Source organism: Oncorhynchus kisutch, linkage group LG14, assembly GCF_002021735.2.
Source record: "Oncorhynchus kisutch isolate 150728-3 linkage group LG14, Okis_V2, whole genome shotgun sequence".
Classification (NCBI taxonomy): domain Eukaryota; kingdom Metazoa; phylum Chordata; class Actinopteri; order Salmoniformes; family Salmonidae; genus Oncorhynchus; species Oncorhynchus kisutch.
Window position 1 is genome coordinate 34219100 of NC_034187.2, and position 15687 is coordinate 34234786.

The 15687-nt window shown below is 42.8% G+C and overlaps 1 protein-coding gene across 1 annotated transcript in view; it reads right to left on the reverse strand.

Moving 5' to 3' along the window:
* Nucleotides 1–5329: 5329 nt before the first annotated feature.
* LOC109903925 (filamin-A-interacting protein 1) overlaps nucleotides 5330–15687 on the reverse strand; it is a 31255-nt gene continuing 20897 nt past the window's right edge. Inside the window, exons 5-6 of the mRNA XM_020500938.2 lie at nucleotides 6554–9410; nucleotides 5330–6078 (exon numbers count right to left, since the gene is read on the reverse strand). Coding sequence (XP_020356527.1) covers nucleotides 5881–6078; nucleotides 6554–9410 — 3055 coding nt within the window. The 3' untranslated portion in view covers nucleotides 5330–5880. The remainder of the gene's footprint in view (nucleotides 6079–6553; nucleotides 9411–15687) is intronic.

Below are 15687 nucleotides of genomic sequence, written 5' to 3' on the forward strand. Positions count from 1 at the left end.
AAAAGGACAACCATCTCTGCAGCACTCCACTAATCAGGCTTTATACTAGAGTGGCCAGATGGAAGTCACTCCTCAGTAAAAGGCACATGACAGCCCGCTTGGAGTTTGCCAAAAGTCACCTGAAGACTTCAAACCATGAGAAACAAGATTCTCTGATCTGATGAAACCAAGATTGAACTAGGGCTAGGTGTGCCGCCAGCGGGACACCTGTCGACAACTTCCGGTGAAATTGGATGGCGCGCAATTCATATAAATAATCATAAAAATGATGGATATTAAACATTCAGGTACATACAAGTGTCTTATCGGTTAAAAGCTTAAAGTCTTGTTCATCTAACTGCATTGTCTGATTTACAATAGGCTTCACAGCGAAAGCATGCCATGCAATTGTCTCGCTCTCGCGACTCCTTGTGGCGGGCCTGGTGTCTGCAAGCTGACTTTGGTCGCTAGCTGGACAGTGTTTCCTCCGATACATTGGTGCAGCTGGCTTCCGGGTTAACCGAGCAGTGTGTAAAGAAGCAGTGCGTCTTGGCAGGGTCGTGTTTTGAAGGACGAATGGCTCTCGACCTTCGCCTCTCCCAAGTCTGTAGGGGAGTTGCAGTGATGGGACAAGACTGTAACTACCAATTGGGGAGGAAAAGGGGTAAAAGAAAAACTAAACAAAAAAAAGATTGTCTGGGATCCAACTTTGCACAAGTGGGTTGACAAAACTGAGCCCAAGGCTGAGATTTTCAATGAAATCTAAATGAGTGAATGACCAATGTATTTAAACTGTGATAATGTTACTAACAATTTTGAAAATGTGTTGAGGTGTTTTACAGAACAAGCTTGTACCACCACCTCCACCGATGGGGGTGTATGGAAATGTGATGCACACAAAATGTATGGTCGCATTTGTTTTTATGTATTGTTTCTTTTAATTTTGGAAGAATGCATTTACTGAAAGGTCAGTCCTCCAAGGTTTTGCCATTGAGATGCATTTATACTACTGTTGGCCAGTAGGGGGCAGTGAGACGTGTTCGCTTCACACTGGGACCATATGCGATCCTGCACCTGTGTGTTCTCATAATTGAGAAAACCTTTGAAAGAGAAACCACTTTCTCCTATTTTATCATTTATCCTGTGTTACAGGTCAGAAAAGTGAAAAAATACACTGAATACAACAATGTAGTTTTGTAACTTGTCTGCTGAAGTGAATGTAATGGTTTTGAACAACATACTAATTGTGTAATTTCGTACTAGACAGAAAATGCATGTCGAGTGTGAAATGAAATGATGGCGGTGCATTCCATTGATCTAGAAAAAAAACAAATGATTAACTCCTGAACATTTGTATTTTTGAAAAAGACACTTCTGACAATATCCTCAGGGTTTAGAGAATTTGATGTTGTAACTGTGATGTTTAAGAACTCTGTAATTGATGTACTGTAAATGTTAGGAAAGTGGTTCGCTTTAGAAAAGTGTCTAGCTCGGGTTAGCTGTTTGCTAGCTCTGGTCAGTTGGTTGCTAGCTTCAGTTAGCGCTATGCTAGCTTGTTCAGTCATTTTCCAATAATTAGCATTAATGTCATATGTCCTATGTTTTCGTTGTTGCGCAGAGGTATAATTTGTTGCCAGTATTTTTGTAGCCGGTCCTACTAAGGTATGTCTATGACAAAAGGCCTGTGTTTTTGATTGTGAAATTGTTTGTAAAATTCTGTTTCATTTGTTCCCAGGGGGGAAGGGGAAGGCACCTAGGGAGTGCTTAGGCAAGAGGCCCACGGGCATACATATACCCGTAGTATATTCACTGTCTAGGCACACTAGGTAAGACCTGGGCGGACCACCCCCTGTATTTTGGTTAGTGCACCAGGTGGTGCTAAATTAGGTAAGTAGTGGGTAGGCAGGTTAGATGGGAGAGGGGGCTTTGATATTTATCTTTCTATTAGTCCTTCTTACACCGGGTGAATGTATTTTGAGCATGAGTATACAGTACCTTCTAATGAGTTATACCAGTCTTTGAAGGCTTTCATGTCTTAGAGTCTCCTATAGGGCTACAGTGGGCTACAGTCAACTACACAATTATAATTATTTCAAGTTAAGAGTAAATGTGTTTGGGGAATAAATGTGATGCATTTTAAAATGTAAATTACATTGGAATTTAATCATTTTAATGTGTAAATATATGTATTTTTATATATGTTTATGAAGTAATATGTCAAGGATTTATGAGACATTAAATACACTTTAAATGTAAAAAAATAAAACAGCTTTGAAACACAATGAAAAGACAGAAAAAGATGATTTGCACTAGAAAGAAAGTTGAATAATATAATGCAGAGAACCTTTGAAAGTGAAGCCACGTTCTCCTGTTTCATAATTTATCCTGTGTTACAGGAACTATTATCTGCTGCACCATTCCCAAAACTGGAACCTGTAACAGATATATGTTGCCCCAAAGGAGGGAATTCTTTCTCCATGAAAGCAGGTGAATATTGTTTTAGACTACATGAGGTTTAACTCCAAGACTGTGTCAGTCAATCATAGCTTTCTCTGGTGATCTCCTGCTAACATATTTCCCACTAACAGCAGGTCTATGGGGCAGCAGATACCCTACAATGCATTACACTGATGGGACCAACTCAAAGCCTCCAAGCCAGGGGCCTGGACCACTCCCTCGACAGCTCTCTGGCCTGCCCTCTCCCTCACATTTTGACCTCATGGCACCAATGGTTGTGCCACTTGACACTCTATCCTATTGAGGTGCTGCATGACTCTGGAAAATCCTTCCAAACTTAATCCAATCATTTAACATAGCATATGGCTGAAATAGCAGGGATGTTAACTATTTTCTTTTTGTCGCACAGGCCATTTGCCCAGAGTCAATTTGCCCATATCCAGAAGTGGATTTTTCTGCATAAAAAAAACTTTTATTCAAATACTCTAATTCTCTCTCTCCTTTGTGTCCTCATGTTCACATTAATTTGATGTGTTCTATCATCATTTACAAAGCTAATTGCGTCACATTACAGACAAGTATATATTACACATATATTTTAGACATTACAAAACATATTTTTTGTGCACTGCCTACATTTCAATATAATACTTTTCCGCATGGAGTCTCGCTACCCTTTGAGTCACAACAAACACAGCTAATGACACTGGTTTGATTGTCTGTCATTGGTTGATTGAGCAAATGTAACTCATCTGCTCGATTGGAAACAATATTATTTTTTCCACTCAGAGGACACATGGTTGATGATTGTAGACACAGGCAGCTTGTTAACTCGGTTGATTTTTAACTTCTGAAAGGCCAATGTAAGTGAGCGCTCCACAATTGCGAGATGACCATGATAATTTGTCTCTAGTGTATCACAGCACAAATATGGCTGTTTATGGCCATTTGTTTTGATTCATTTTTTCAATTTGATAACACAGCAAGTCAATTCAAACACTGACTATTAAGTAAATGAATGTGAGATGAATGACTTGCTACAGAGTCTGTTTCAACTGATGTACATGGGCATAAAATGCATCCAAAGTGATTTTAGATAACGTTAACATGTCAAGGCTCAGGAGAAGACACAGACAGTTTTGAAGTAACAAATGTTTATTACTGTTACACACGCCTCTGTGAAGAGGGAACACAACACCCTTCTACAACTCAACTTCCCGTGAAGTGAAAGAGGTATGGGACTGTAGGTGTGAGTAAGGATGACAAAGGCAGAGAGTGGTACCGTTTACAAGGAATTTATTCCGTCACACGGTAATATGGGTAAAAGGGGCTGGACGGAACCAAAGCAAAGAAAGTAAATATCAAAGCCACCTCTCCTATCTAACCTGCCTACCCACTACTTACCTAATTTAGCACCACCTGGTGCCCTAACCAAAATACAGGGGGTGGGCCGCCCAGGTCTTACCTAGTGTGCCTAAACAGTGAATATACTACGGGTATATGTATGCCCGCGGGCCTCTTGCCTAAGCACTCCCTAGGTGCCTTCCCCTTCCCCCCTGGGAACAAATTAAACAGAATTTTACAAACAATTTCACAATTCAAAACACAGGCCTTTTGTCATGGACATACCTTAGTAGGACCAGCTACAAAAATACTGGCAACAAATTATACCTCTGCGCAACAACGAAAACATAGGACGTACTAATCATCTCCCTCTGAGAACAACCAACACAGTAAATAACCCACAGCCATCTCTCTGCAATCATCTCTCTCTGGATATCACAATCATCTCTCTCTAGATATCACAATCATCTCTCTCTACATACCACAATCATCTCTCTCTGGATATCACAATCATCTCTCTCTAGATATCACAATCATTTCTCTCTAGATACCACAATCATCTCTCTCTAGATACCACAATCATCTCTCTCTAGATATCACAATCATCTCTCTCTAGATACCACAATCATCTCTCTCTAGATACCACAATCATCTCTCTCTGGATATCACAATCATCTCTCTCTGGATATCACAATCATCTCTCTCTAGATACCACAATCATCTCTCTCTAGATATCACAATCATCTCTCTCTAGATACCACAATCATCTCTCTCTAGATACCACAATCATCTCTCTCTAGATATCACAATCATCTCTCTCTAGATATCACAATCATCTCTTTCTAGATATCACAATCATCTCTCTCTAGATATCACAATCATCTCTCTCTAGATATCACAATCATCTCTCTCTAGATATCACAATCAAGCTCTCCTCTGAGCAACAGAACACTAGCTTATTTAGCTTCAGAAGGAATCTAATTGAAGACAGCTGCGTCCTGACGAGGGGACGGGGTCAGTTCTCCAATTAGCCATGGTGTCAACCAATCAGCTGCTTGGGGGATTTCAGGAAGCCATTTCCTGAAATACACACTCAAATAAACTAACTACAACACAGAAACGGGGGCGGGGGGTCAGGCAAACGACAGGTCAAGGACAGGCAGAGGTCAGTAGTCCAGAACAGAGTCTGAAAGGTGCAGAACGGCAGGCAGGCTCAGGGCAAGCAGAGGTCAGTAATCCAGGGTGGTGAGACAAGGTACAGAACGGCAAGTAGAATGTTCAAAAACCAGGAAAGCTAGAAACCAGGCACTAACGACAGACACGCACAAGAAGACCGCTGGTAGGCTTGATGAAACAAAATGAACTGGCAACAAACAAACAGAGAACACAGGCATAAGTACACTGGGGATAATGGGGAAGATGGGCGACACCTGGAGGAGGGTGGAGACAAGCACAAAGACAGGTGAAACTGATCAGGGTGTGACAAATATTATGAACTCAATGCATGTTTGCTCATAGCAATTTTATCTGTTTAATATGCTGAAGTTGGTCATCTTTCAAAAAAGTATTTTATTTAAATGACATGTCATTACAAAAACCTTGACATAAAAAGGACACATTTAATTTGCTGCAAACCAAATGATTTGGCCTCAGTACTAAATGCTGTAACAAGCAGTACATAACTAAAACATAAAGCAGTTAGTAGCAGCATTACCTAACAATCCACATGGCCTATAGTCCCTTAAAAATGCACACATGCCAATTGTTATCTAAGAAAGCAGTGAAGTTGATTTCATCGACATGAAAACTGAATAGAATTCGTTTAAAAAATATATGTACATAATTTCAAGTACAACATTTTATCGTATAATGTTTAGATACGTATATTGTTTCAGTTGGACGAAAACACAATGGTCAACTCAGCCTCCTGCTCAATAGAGAGGAGCCAAATGACTTTCTCTTGTCTGAATATCCCCCCTCTCTCTTTCCGCCTCAGGGTACTTCATTTGAACTTTTACACTGACCACCTCTGACCCATAGAACACTACCATGGTTGGCAGCTTGTTTGATTAATGTTCCCTGTTAGTGTCTCTGGCTCTATCAACTTTTCCCTCCATTTTGAAAGGCTGTTGTGCTGCTGATTGTGGATTTCTTAAGCTCTATCCTCATGGACTGGCTCTCTGCTCTCATTCCTCCAAACATCCCCAGAACTCCCAGCATGGTTTTGCCCGTCTTCAGGCTCTTGGAGATGGGGATACGTGTGAGCCCTGCCCGGGATGGGTGGGCATCATGCCCAGGCTGGGAGATACAGGGATAGGATAGAGAGAGGATAGAAAGTGGTAAGGATGAGAGGAGAGGAGGCCACAACAGAGAAAAGGGTAGAAGAAAATGATCAATTACTAAGGGGGAAAATATATGACAACATTTCCCTTCAAGAACATTTACTATATGACCTGTAAATATTTAGTCCTTCTTTCAAGACCAAGTGAAGGAGTACTGTTTCTGTCAAACTATCCATCCGCCCAACAAAGACGGGAGTGCCCAGTGAGACGCTACTGTGTCTCCCATCAATATGCTACGTAACAGAAAGGAAAGTACATGTCCACAATCTTCCAAAATTATTATTTTGCCAGTTCATAAACATAATAATTTCATACATTTCCTTTAATTGGGGATGAAGAGGGTTAATACAACATCAAAATGTATAAGCTTGAATGAGTGAGTTACAGGTTAACATAACACCCAGGGGAATTGGTGTTCTGAGGAGACTCACCACAGCTTGTGTTGGTCTGGCAGGGGTGGACGTGACTGGAGTGATAGTGATGCTGCTCATCACTTTACTGGGTGTGGTTTTGAGGGCTGTAGTGCTGTAGCGAGGGGAGCGCAACACTGTGCCCGTGGATAACGTCATTTCTCTGTTACACTCCGTTGCCACGCCGACAGGCCTAACCACCACCTTGGGGCCTGTGTTGTCGTTGTTGTTGTGGCCCTCAGAGGGGCTCTTATGGAACTGGGAACCATGCAGGTGGATGTGGATCTTATTGTCCTCTGTGGTGGTGATGATACTGGTGTTGGAGTTGTACTTCCTGATCTGCGTGGGGACCATCTGTTTCTCAGGGGTGACCTTGAACATTGCCCGGGCCATGGTCATCTCATGGAGCTCTGGGGAGGCGGACATGTTGGACAGCATGGATGTGCTGACCGTCATGATGGATATAGGTGACATGGGCCTGCCTGAGGAGGAAGAGGAGGAGGAAGATGAGGAGGCCCTGCTGCACTCTGGTGACTTGGCCCTGGAGATGGTGGTGATGCTGACTGGGGACTTGGCCATCTCTGGTCCCCCTGGCCTGGTGCTGGCTCGGCCCCTTGAAGAGGTGGTGGTGTGGGTGGGAATGATGGTAATCCGAGACTTCTGATGGACCTGTAGGGTGGAGCTGGAGTAAAGGTCCTCAGCAGTGGGACTGCTGATCTCCAAGGTAGCCATGCTGTTCTGGTGGTCTGGGGTCACTCTGATGCGTAAAGGCTGCCCTTCCTTTTGGGACATGGTTAGCTCAGAATGCATGGATTCACTGTCGATACCCACAGGCCTGTCCACATTACCACCCTGAGGAATATTTTCCCTCTTCCGCACCGAGGGAATCCAAGACTTCTTCATGCTGAGGTCAGTTGCAGTAGACAGTGAGAAGTGTTCTTGACCACCAGCTTTCTCTGTGGGTTTCTTGAGGCACTTCTGTCGAAGGTTACTCATGATGTGATTCTCTTCCTGGACAGACTTCCTGATGAACACAGCTGGGGTGTCCTCTTCTGCCATCTCAGTGGCCAGTGCATCAGTCTGCACTCCAGTGGACGCCATTGCGATGTCCACCATCCTCCTCCCATTCAGGCTGGGTCGTAGAGTGCGGCTGTGGCGCTTGGTCACCTCCAGCTCTTTGGTGAGGTGGAGGACCTCAATGCTCATCTTGTTCTTCTTCTCCTTTTCCTCTAGGAACCTCTGCTGGAGGAAGGAGTAGTTCACTTGGAGCTGAGAGAGCTGGTCTTTTTTGTTCATCAGCTCATGGATCTTCTCCTTGAGGGCTACTATGTCATTCTGCAAGTCTCTGGTTTTGGCCTCTTCTGTCTTGTAGCGCTGTCGTAGGTCTACTTCTTGGCTCTCCACCTCTCCTTTCTCTATGCCTTTATTCAGGGCAATCTGACTCTTCATCTCCTCCACCTGCTGGGAGAGAATGTGGGCCTTGTTTTGTTCTGTCAGGAACTTTTTCTCCAGCAGGTCGTACTGATCCTCTGTCTTTATCAAATCTCCCTCCACAACCTCCAGCTGCTTGAGGCGGTTTTTTAGTTGCTCTATTTCAAATGTTAGCTCCTTCACCCTGTTGTACTCTTTCAAACCCCCATCTGACAATCTTCCCAGTTCCCTCTTTGCTATGTTATGTTTGCCTATATTTCCTTCCTCCTCCAATCCATCCAACCTCTTGTTCATTTGGCTGACTTTGTAGCTAAGATCCTTGCTCTTTTCCATTTCACAAGCAAGCCTAGTACTAAGCTCTCCTTTCTCTCTGGTGAGGGTCCCTACCTTGGCTTCCATCTCTGATTTCAACTTCAGGAGCTTTTTACTCTCCTCTATTAATCTCTCAGTCACTTCCATAACCTTGCCCTGCTCAGCCTTGAACATCTTACTCAAATCACAATTCTTGTCCTCTAACTTAATTATCTCCATCAAATTGTTCCTCTCATCAACCATTACCACAGTGAATGACTTCAGCTTCGCCAGGTCATCTTTAAGGCTCTGCTCAGTCTTTTCCAGTCTCAGCTCAGAAGATTCCATCTCTTTCATGCGTATCTTAACTGCTACCAGTTCATCGGTGAGCTCCTTCGACATGCCCTTCCCTCTCTCCAGAGTGGAGTGTAACTGGGAGCACTCTGCCTTGCTGGCGTCGAACTCCCCCTCTAGTCTCTCCAGCTTCACCATCCTTCTCTGGAGCTTCTCCACCTGCAGTTTGAGTTCTTTCCTTTGGCTCTCCTCTTCCTGCAGCCTCTTCCTCATCTCTCTGTACTGGACCTCTGTCTTGGTGATTTCCTCGTCTTGCCCTTTCATCTCAAATACCTGTTTGCGGAAGTTCTCCAGTTCTGTCATTAGGTTAGAGTTCCCACACTCCCCTTTGCTGGTCTTATCCCTCAACTCGTGCAGCTCCTTTTCTGACCTCCTCAGTGCTACGTTGCTCTCCTCCAGCTCCTCCAGTTTGTGGGTGAGTCCAGACAGCTTGGCATCCAGCTGGCGGTTCTGGAACTCCTGGCTGACCATCTTGGCTGTCATCTCCTCTTGCTCCTGGATGAACTTGGCCTGGTGTTCCTTCAGCTTGCCCTCCAAGCTCAGGGCCCTCTGGCAGTCCTCCTGTGCTCGGCAGCTGGTGTCGTTCAGGGTCTGCTCCCTCTCCTGCAGCTGCTGGTTCAGCTCCTGGACCCTCTGGCTCTGCTGGTCCATCTGCTCCAGGTGGAGTTGCCGCTCATCCACCAGCATCAGGGCAAAGGACTTCAGTTTGACCAGCTCCTCTCTTACTTTCTCCAGACGCTTGGCGTGCTCCTTCTCTTTACGCACCTGGCAGGCTTTCTCATCCTCCAGCAACCTCTTCAATCTGTGAAGAGAGAACAAAACAATAGATGAAGGATAAGTAAGGATGTGTGTAATGTTTTGCTGCACTGTACATCCTGGAAGTAGCAGTGTTTCATATGGTGTATCATACTGTATCACAAAGAAAAATATAATTTCTAAATGTTTCACTTTAGCCGAGCTTGATACTTTGTATCACAAGCATGTTTTGAATTTCTCCAGAAACGTCAAACCATAGAACATTTGATTCACATGACAGAAGTGATTGAACTCATCATACAGTAAGCTGCCATGAAAGGTACAGTGTTTAAGATACCATTTATTTGCAATATATAACTACTGGTATTCACTGCAGCAACATACTCTTTGTGATGAATGCATGCATACATCAATCGAAAGATATACGTTCTTTTCTCATGCTCCCAATTAATGAACCTGGTAGATGTTAAATGAACACAGAGGAAATCAAGCTCTATTACTGCATAATGGATGGTCAGGATAACGTCTCTGATCTGTTCAGTCTCTGATCGGATCCATCATTGTGGTTCCCTGTGAACATTTTATTTATTTATCCTGCTTTATCCTGATTCTCTTTGGTTCAGCTCCCCATGCCTCTCACACTTCATTTGACAAAGAACTGCAGCACACTGAAAGAGGTAGTACACTAGGAAAAATTGCCAAAAACTCCCTCACTGTTTTCCATCCTTGCTTCTGGAATTAAGACTGAGAACTGAGATTTTGACTAAACCGCCAGTGAGCAATCTCTTTTTCTCTCTGCTTCTTTTTCTGCTGTGCATGTCCATATGAGGAATCTCAGCAGACAGAGAAAGCCAGTAACAAGTTACATACAAAATACACTGAATGCATAGTTGTCTTGGGAACATTCCATCTTTTGCCTGAAGTGCACACTTTATATAAAAATACAGTGCATCTCACACTGAGCTGCAATATCAAGCGAGTAACACGTTCCGACGACAGTACATATCATGTCAGCAGAAACAGCTGAACTCTAAACAACTTAGACACCATTCAAAACTTACCCACTATTCTTGATGCATTACAGGAGAGTCCATGTCTAACATGTTTGCCATAGTAGATGATCCACTCCAAGTTCAGAGTTGGCATAGACCCCCTTTTACACTGGAACTCTACCATCACATTCCAAGCCTGTCATCAGGACACAATGGAAGGTGAATAGAAATGGTGTGTAGCACCGGACCTTCAGCTAGTCACCTCGCCCATATTCGGCAGGCAGAGCTCTGTGGGGTTCTGGTTTGGACTGTGAGAGGGTGGGAGGGACCCTGGCCAGAGGGTAGGAGGGACCCTGGCCAGAGGAGGGCGTTCTCTACACTCCTCCTCAATTTGTTTCCCCCTTTTTTGTGTTCACTTACAGGCATTGCGGAGCTTGTTTCAAGGGAAAGGGCTCCTACACACAGGCTGTCACAATAGCCTATTTACACAAGTAATTCAGACACACAGTACATCTTACTCAGTCATGTCTCCATTATTGAAGTTACTTCTTCTATTAATTAAGGTGGTTTCTATAGAGACAGCGCTGTTTTGGCTATGCCAAATTATGTTCATGGAAAACAATGCAAAGTACCCACATGAAAAAAATACTATAGTATACTATGGTCAAAATACTGTAGTATTACTATATTTATACACTATAGTACACTGTTTCTGCAGACTTTACTGTGGTATTCACTGTTGTCTTCTTGTGGACATGACTGTAGAATACTATAGTATTCACTATAGTGGTTTTGCAGACTTGACTGTACTATAGTATTCAATATTTTTGCATACATGACTGTAGTATACTATAGTATTCACTGACGTGTTTTTGCAGACATGACTGCAATATACTTTAGTATTTACTGTAGTGTTTTTGCACACTTTACTGTAGTATTCAATGTCATTTTTTTTGCGGACATGGTTGTAGTATATTGTCAGGGCTGGCTTTAGCCTTTTGGTGACCCTAAGCGAGATTTGGTTGACGGCGGAGAGAAAAATGCACATTTTAAAGTTAATTTCCTGCAATTCTACCAGAGAAAGTTTTAAGCAGGTTTTTTGTCCGGTTCTACACATTTTACCATGACTTATGCAATGTTAATGATATACAATATGAGCAATAGTGAATAACAAAATCAATGGGGGCCCCCTGGAGGTTAGGGACCCTGGGCAATTGCCCTACATTAATTTTTTCTAGTCCCATGTTTTGTCATGTTATTTTTGGCTCATTTGATCCCATATTCACTTTTTGCTATTTGTACAGCCGGTCCTGGAATCCCCTGAAGCTTGTCTGTGTGCGTTGTACAGCAGATCAACCGACATTTTCGTGTTCGTCAGTTTCCCTTTTAGTTTTTGGTGACATATTGCTTTGTAACGGTTCAGTCTGGACAGTTGGTTTTGTGAGAAGACCTCTTCGGAGTCAGGACGTCCACGACAGAGTCCAGACGACTGCCATAAAGCGTGTGGATGTCGTAGAGTCAAACAACCGATTCCGTCACGTTCCTGAGAGTCTCCCCTTTTCATATTGGTGATATATTATTCGATATTGGTTTGGGTTTTACAGACCGATTTCATGTCCATTTTCTTGTCCAGATCCTCATGTGTAGAAAAAGTCAGCTTTCGCAAACCCCATGTTATGGAATGGGCGCAAGTAGAAAGAGGGGATTGAGCTGCTGACTCTACAAGAAACGGTAAGTCTCTAGCATAAACACACAGGATGCTATTCAAAATGACTTCAATGATGCTGAAGAGCATCATTTGACTTTATGGTTAACTGGAGTCTCACAGTAGATGCACATCACCATAACCCTCACTCAAACCTCAATTTTTAAAATGTAACCAGGCAAGTCAGTTAAGAACAAATTCTTATTTACAATGACAGCCTAGGAACACTGCCTTGTTCAGGGGTAGAACAACAGATTTGTACATTGTCAGCTCAGGGATTTGATCTAGCAACCTTTTGGTTACTGGCCCAATACTCTAACCACTAGTCTACCTGCCGCTCAATCAGTTAGTCTTGTAACTGAAGAATATTGTGTGACTGGCTAGGAAACAAAGTTTTGGTCCGTGTTTCCCTGGGCACCCTTATTATGGAAGGAAATGTATAAAAGCTCCCCTTGGTCATGTTCCGGTGAGAGCTGTGTGTGTGTGTGTGTGTGTGTGTGTGTGTGTGTGTGTGTGTGTGTGTGTGTGTGTGTGTGTGTGTGTGTGTGTGTGTGTGTGTGTGTGTGTGTGTGTGTGTGCGTGTGTGTGTGTGTGTGTGTGTGTGTTGTATAGTGTTGGGTTACTTCTGTGGGCAATCATTTTGTGACCATGCTGTCGTGAAGAAATGGTTGGCGTGTGGTTCATTTGTTCTGAAAAGTATGTGTTGAGTTTTGACCATTAGTGAATGTATTTGTGTGACAATATTCAACATTATGTAAAGCCACTTCAATAATGTCCATTTTGTTTTCAGTTGGTTTGTTTGGAGTGGCTTTGCTGGTTTGAGGTCCAGGCAGTTTATTGGCAGCTCCCTCCAATTAAGTGACTGTCTTTATGTCAAGTAATTTGTATTTTTAAAATATCTATTGATGTAAATGCAGTGGTTAATGGTTTATTGTTTACCATCAGTAGTGCAGTATTCTTTGTCATCGTTATCAATCATCTTGTGAACTTGGTCAGCTGGATCTCTGTGAAAGCACTGTGGCATTTCAGAAAGCTATCTAGTGGAAATCATTTTGGTGTACTCCTGTTAATGTTATTTCCGTGTCAAACAAGCAAACCTCATCCTCTAAGCTTTAAAAAACCTTGCTTGTTCTTTACCTGCCTCTGTACTGTTTCTCTTTTAATGGGCCTAGAACCTGTCTGGTCCGTTGCATTCCTCAATAGTTGAATTAACTCAATAGGTGGCATGTCGGGAACCTGTGTCTTATGTTCTGGTTGAGGTGTTCCCCTCATTAAACGGTAGTCTTTTAGATGGCAGATACAATATACTAGTTATGTCTGCAAAACACTAGTGAATACTACAGCATAATACAAGCATGTCTGCAAAAACACAACAGTAAATATTACAGGCATGAAGACTATGAATACTATAGTATACTACAATACAACATTATTTAGAGCATAGGTTTTTTTCATGTGAGTAATGAGTTTAAAATGTACACTGAAGAAAAATATAAATATAACATGAAACAATAATTAATTAATTAATTAGGCCCTAATCTATAATTCACATGACTGGTAATACATAGATATGCATCTGTTGGTCACAGATACCTTTTTTTAAAGTAGGGGCTTGGATCAGATCAGAAGGGGCGTGTGTCAGAACCAGTCAGTATCTGATGTGACCACCATTTTCCTCACGTAGCGCGACACATCTCCTTCGCATAGAGTTGATCAGGCTGTTGATTGAGGCGTGTGGAATGTTGTCCCACTCCTCTTCAATGGTTGTGTGAAGTTGCTGGATGTTGGTGGGAACTGGAACATGCGTCGATCCAGAGCATCCCAAACATGCTCAGTGGGTGACATGTCTGGTGTGTATGCGGGCGGTGGAAGAACTGGGGCATGTTTTTTTTTTCCTTCTTATTTTTGAAATTGACCCCTTTTTCATGGTATCCAAATGTTATAGTAGCTACTATCTTGTCTCATCGCTACAACTCCGTACGGGCTCGGGAGAGACAAAGGTTGAAAGTCATGTGTCCTCCGAGACAAGGACATCCCTACCGGGCAAGCCCGGTCGCAGCCGGTTACGACAGAGCCTGGGCGCGAACCCAGAGTCTCTGATGGCACAGCTGACGCTGCAGTACAGCACCCTTAACCACTGCGCCACCCGGGAGGCCCTCGAACTGGGACATTTTCAGCTTCCAGGAATTGTGTACAGATTCTTGGAACATGGGGCCGTGCATTATCATGCTGAAACATGAGGTGAGGGCGGCAGATGAATGGCACGACAATGGGCCTCAGGATCTCACCACGGTACTTCTGTGCATTCAAATTGCCATTGATAAAATTGTGTTCTTTGTCCGTAGCTTATGCCTGCCCATACTGTAACCCCACCGCCACCATGGGGCACTCTGTTCACAATGTTGATATCAGCAAACCGCTTGCACACACAACGCCGTACACGTGGTCTGCGGTTGTGAGGCTGGTTGGACGTACTCCGGTTGGAGGCGGTTTAGAGAAATTATAATTAAATTATCTGGCAACAGCTCTGGTGGACATTCCTGCAGTCAGCATGCCAATTGTACGCTCCCTCAACTTGAGACGTGTGGCATTATTGTATGACAAGACTGCACATTTAAGAGTGGCCTTTTATTGTCCCCAGCACAAGGTAAACCTGTGTAATGATCATGTTTTTTTTATCAGCTTCTTGATATGTCACACCTGTCACACCACACCAAAGGAGAAATCCTCACTAACAAGGATCTAAACACAATTTGTGAAATAATCTTTTTGTGCATATGGAACATTTCTGGGATCTTTTATTTCAGCTCATGAAACATGGGACCAACACTTTACATGTTGTGTTCATATTTTTGTTCAGTGTATTTCCATCGTGGTCCTGTTTCAAACATAGCTGCGTTTACACAGACAACCCAATTCTGTAGTATAGTATTCTACACAGTACACTAGAACATTTTAATGTAAGCACTACATGGTCAAGGATACTAGTGTATAGTATTCTACAGCACAAAATATTATAGTAAGTATTACAAGATCTAGGGATATTACAGTGTGTAGTATAAAATTCTCCAGTATACTACAACATTCTATAGTAAGCAATACACGATCGACGGATATTACAGTCTCTAGTATAGAATTCTCCAGTATACTACAACATTCTATAGTAAGCACTACACGATCGAGGGATATTACAGTGTCTAGTATAGAATTCTCCATTATACTTCAACATTCTATAGTAAGCACTACACGATCGAGGGATATTACAGTGTCTAGTATAGAATTCTGCAGTATACTTTAACACTCTATAGTAAGCACTACACGATCGAGAGATATTACAGTGTCTAGTATAGAATTCTCCAGTATACTACAACATTCTATAGTAAGCACTACACGATCGAGGGATATTACAGTGTCTAGTATAAAATTCTCCAGTGTTATTATTATAATAAAACTGTAGTGACACCTCAAGCACTGCAATGTAGCGCCTTAGACTGCTGTGCCACTCGGGAGGCCCCAGTATACTCCAGTATTTCCACAAAATTCTTTAGTAAGCTCTAATCAATCGAGGGTATACTACAGTGTATAGTATAGAATTCTACAGTATACTACAAAAGTCTATAGTAAGC